The 3,846-nt window shown below is 39.2% G+C and overlaps 1 protein-coding gene across 1 annotated transcript in view; it reads right to left on the bottom strand.

Moving 5' to 3' along the window:
* The window catches only part of gpm6ab (glycoprotein M6Ab), a 19,692-nt gene extending 16,352 nt beyond the window's left edge, over nucleotides 1–3,340 (bottom strand). Inside the window, exon 1 of the mRNA XM_030352186.1 lies at nucleotides 3,143–3,340. Within this exon, the coding sequence (XP_030208046.1) occupies nucleotides 3,143–3,179 (37 nt within the window). The 5' untranslated portion in view covers nucleotides 3,180–3,340. The remainder of the gene's footprint in view (nucleotides 1–3,142) is intronic.
* Between the last annotated feature and the right edge of the window lie 506 nt (nucleotides 3,341–3,846).

Below are 3,846 nucleotides of genomic sequence, written 5' to 3'. Positions count from 1 at the left end.
GGCTGCAGCCTAACGTGTTTGTGGGTCAATTTCTTTCATATCTGGCAACCTGGGGTACTCAGAGAATAGTCAATCATATTAATTCAAACAAAGCTAACATCCCGACCCGGAACGAACATTTTAAAGGACGACATGCCTGCTGAAACATCAGAAAAACTGATTTTCGACGGCATGTTTCCTAAATCTCTGATGACATTCCATTGTGATTTTATGATCTAGTATTGTCAATTTCTTACATAAAGCTCCTTAAATGGAAAACTAATGGCCAGTTGGGCCTTAGCTTCCAGATGGTGCAGGATCAATTGATCATTACTGCTGCTCTCGGTCTTCAGATTGTTTTGACTAGAGGTTTGGTTTTGAAGTAGTATTTGCAGCCACACACATCACCAGCATTGCAAATTGGTTATGGGGAGCAAAATAAAAAGTTTGATCCTGTGATAATTTTCGTGCATTGATGTCAACTTTCTCGCTTGCTCCATTTCAAATGGAAAATAGATGACAATTTGAGCTCCCCCTTGCTCTATTTAAAATGGAAATACAACTATCATTCTATTAAGAACCAAACCATTGACTTCTATTCAATGGGTTATGTCATTTGCAATGCTATGCAGAATTCCATTCAGTGCATAATCTAACTAAACAATGTCAACTTTAACCAATTTGCCAGTAATCTGGAGTAAATGGATTTTATCAACGTATAGAATTCATTATCATTAACATTTCACTCTGTTCTCACAATTATGGTTACTTGACAATTTATTAAGCTTATTTGTTGAATGGATTTTCACAGTCAGCCTCATTATTTTCCTACTTCATCTTACCCTAGCTTTTATGTGTGCTTCTCTCATCCACTCTCATCTCCCCATAGGTTTGGCATGTAATTACATTTGTATTGATTTATTCCGTTCTTCACCAAGTTGCTTTTTATTAGCGGTCAGTAACAAAATAGACACAGTTGCAATGGAAAGCAGAGAGGAGAAGTAGTGCAAAGGGCCATGCATCAGAGTGTTTAGGACAAACCAGGTGGCTAAGGCCGTCAGGGCCATAAAGCAGCCAGATTGGGATGGATCTCCGGAGCAAGGTGTTAATGCTGCAACAGGCTGGCTAGCTTTGTGATTGTGGCAGCTAGATGGTTTATGTAACCAACGTTTTTTTTTAGGTAAGATAGATTTTTTTATAGCAACCTCATTTTAAAATTGTAGTTCTGTCTCTCGATTTAGCTATGCATTGTCTGAAGCAGGGAGAATGGAGAATAAAAAACATAAATGGTTAGTTTGTCTTAATTATAACTATAATAAGTTAGCCTTAATACATATATCCAAAATCAATTTCTTGAAATCATGTATGATGACTCCATGCTTTCTTTATCCCCCCACCTCCAACAAAAAAAGTAGGTCATGAAAGGCGGTAGTTAAACATGTAGACTAAACTCTTGCTCTTAGTTTCCTTCCTGCTCTATTGTAATTACCGTCAACCGCAATTTCCCACTTGGCATTCATAGTACTCAGATCAATACTATTTATTCCTTTGACTCATGAATGCATTTAATTTCAAATGCATCTCCCTGTTTATTACCTCACTAGCTGATAAAACATCAAATTTGCAGGCGTACAGTTTCATTCTATTCTGTTCTAAGATATATTTTTATATTAAATCAAATTAACATGGAAACTGGAAAGGTTCATGCTAACAAAAATCAAAAGGGTTATTCGTTTGTTCAAAACAAAGAATCAGTTTGCCATAAGCATCCCTATATCTAAGTGTGCCTTCTGATTGGCTCAAGCTGTTTCCCTCCAGAAAAAAAATCCCTGAATCCACCTATTGCATTACAGAAATCTAGGGCCTACACTTGTTCCCATGGAAACAATGCTAATACACTGTAAAGGAATAAACTATTCATTTAAAAACGCATTTTGGTTGAAGCATTCCACACATGGTGTGAAAAAATTGTCATTGCGTCTGTTTTTGGGAACATACCAGTTCAAGCCTTGGGACACGCCCATATTCTATGCCATTTAAAACAGCAATATTTCGAAGATCGGTTGGAATACGCAGTGAAATTAATTGATCAAAAAAATAAAAGAGAAAAACCAAAGAAATAAGCATGGATTGATTTCAGTTTTTATGTGATGCCATCGAGGGATGGCATCGGTAAGGCTGGAGATGGCAGGGAGAAGAGCCTCCCGTGTCCCAATCTCCACAGACTGGTGAAGACATGGAGGGAGAGGGCAGAAGGGGGGAGGGTGTGGGAGAGATGCACAGAACAACATGGAGATGTAATGCAGAGATAAACGACTGAGAAGCAGCAGAGGAGGGTGTGTTCAAATTAAAAAAGGAAAACAATGGGGACGGAGACATTCAGACCGTAAAAAAAGAGCAGGACATTAGAAGAGATAAATAAAAGAGAGAAAACAAGAAAAAATGAAGGCAATGAGAGAAGAAAGGCGAGGAAAGAAGAGGAGAGGCATTCTGACAAGCGTGAAGTGGTAACAATGGAGCCTAACAAAGAGTAGCCCAATGGAAGCATCAATCACAGATTTGGCTAAACCCCCACCCAAAAACCTTTCCAAATAATTATTTAATGTTTTTCGTTCTTTCACCCCTCCTTCCCCTGACCACCCTCTCTGCCTCCCTCCATTTCTCTCTGCCTCCTGCCACTCCCACCTCCCTTTTCCCCTTCATCTTATGAATCCCTATTTTCAAAACAACACTGACTATTTGATGTGTGCTCCCTCCTAGCTCTCCATCCATAACCATGTCCTATTTTCTTAGGTTATCCCACCTCCGTGGTCTGTTGTCCAAAATCAGATGCATCCCAGAATATACTATTACCAGATAAAAACATCAATAGGCTTTGAAGCGATAATGACCACAGACGAGCCCGAACGCTCAAAATTTTATTCAGGAAAAAATGGATTCATGTGGTTTAAAAGACTCTGAAACGGGTTCTGCATTTTCACTTTACATTTTTTATATTTCTTGTCCCCCCCATCCGTCCTCTCTCCCTTCACTCTCTGCATCATACACAAAGAAATCATATCTCATGCAGACGGATGCATCACCACACAATCCTCAGATGAAGGAATGCAAGTTAAATGGCAGGATTCTTTTTAATTGCAGTAATTCCAGCCCTTCCTCTTACCTTTCTGGCTCTGGGAATCATCCATGTTGTCCTCCATTGTAGCAGGTTACAGTCCTTTTGTCTCCCTTTCGTTTTTCAAAAGCCGTTTAAAGCCCCTTGCTGCCGCTGAGCACAGTATGTGTACGTGTGTGTGTGCATGTATGTGTAAGATGGTGACCGTGCGCGGAATTGTGCACCCCCCCCACCCCACCCCACCCCACACACACACGCGCAAATGACGGCGGCTTAGGAAAGTCCCCCTCCTCTTGCTTCCCACCCTGCTTCTATCTCTGTTCCCTCTGTCTTGTTGTGATCCAGCATTCTGTTTGCACTCTGCTTTTAACAACATATATGCTATTGTTGTCACCAATATTTATCCTTGCAGTCATCTTTCATTCTTTCTGTCTATTCTACCTCATTTAATTGGATGATTGATATTTTATTTTCCTGCCTGTCTAGTAAGCACAGTGAAACCTGTGCTGAGGGCTTTCATATGCATTTCATATTGAAATAATGATTAAATTGTTTAAATTACATTATATACCGTCCACTTTGTGGGTGATTAATTTTCAAATAAAAAATAATAATTTATGAAAAATAATGAAAATGCCAAAAAACAGGTAAGTGATAAATGCAAGTCCAATAACCTGGATAGAGTATTGTAACAGATTATACCTCTTCAAAGGTCCTATGTTGACATATTTTAATGGATTGGCTGGAAAGTT

Source organism: Gadus morhua, chromosome 3, assembly GCF_902167405.1.
Source record: "Gadus morhua chromosome 3, gadMor3.0, whole genome shotgun sequence".
In the NCBI taxonomy this organism is placed as follows: Eukaryota; Metazoa; Chordata; class Actinopteri; order Gadiformes; family Gadidae; genus Gadus; species Gadus morhua.
The sequence above is the reverse complement of the archived record's forward strand: the minus strand, read 5'-3'. Positions and strand labels throughout refer to the sequence as shown.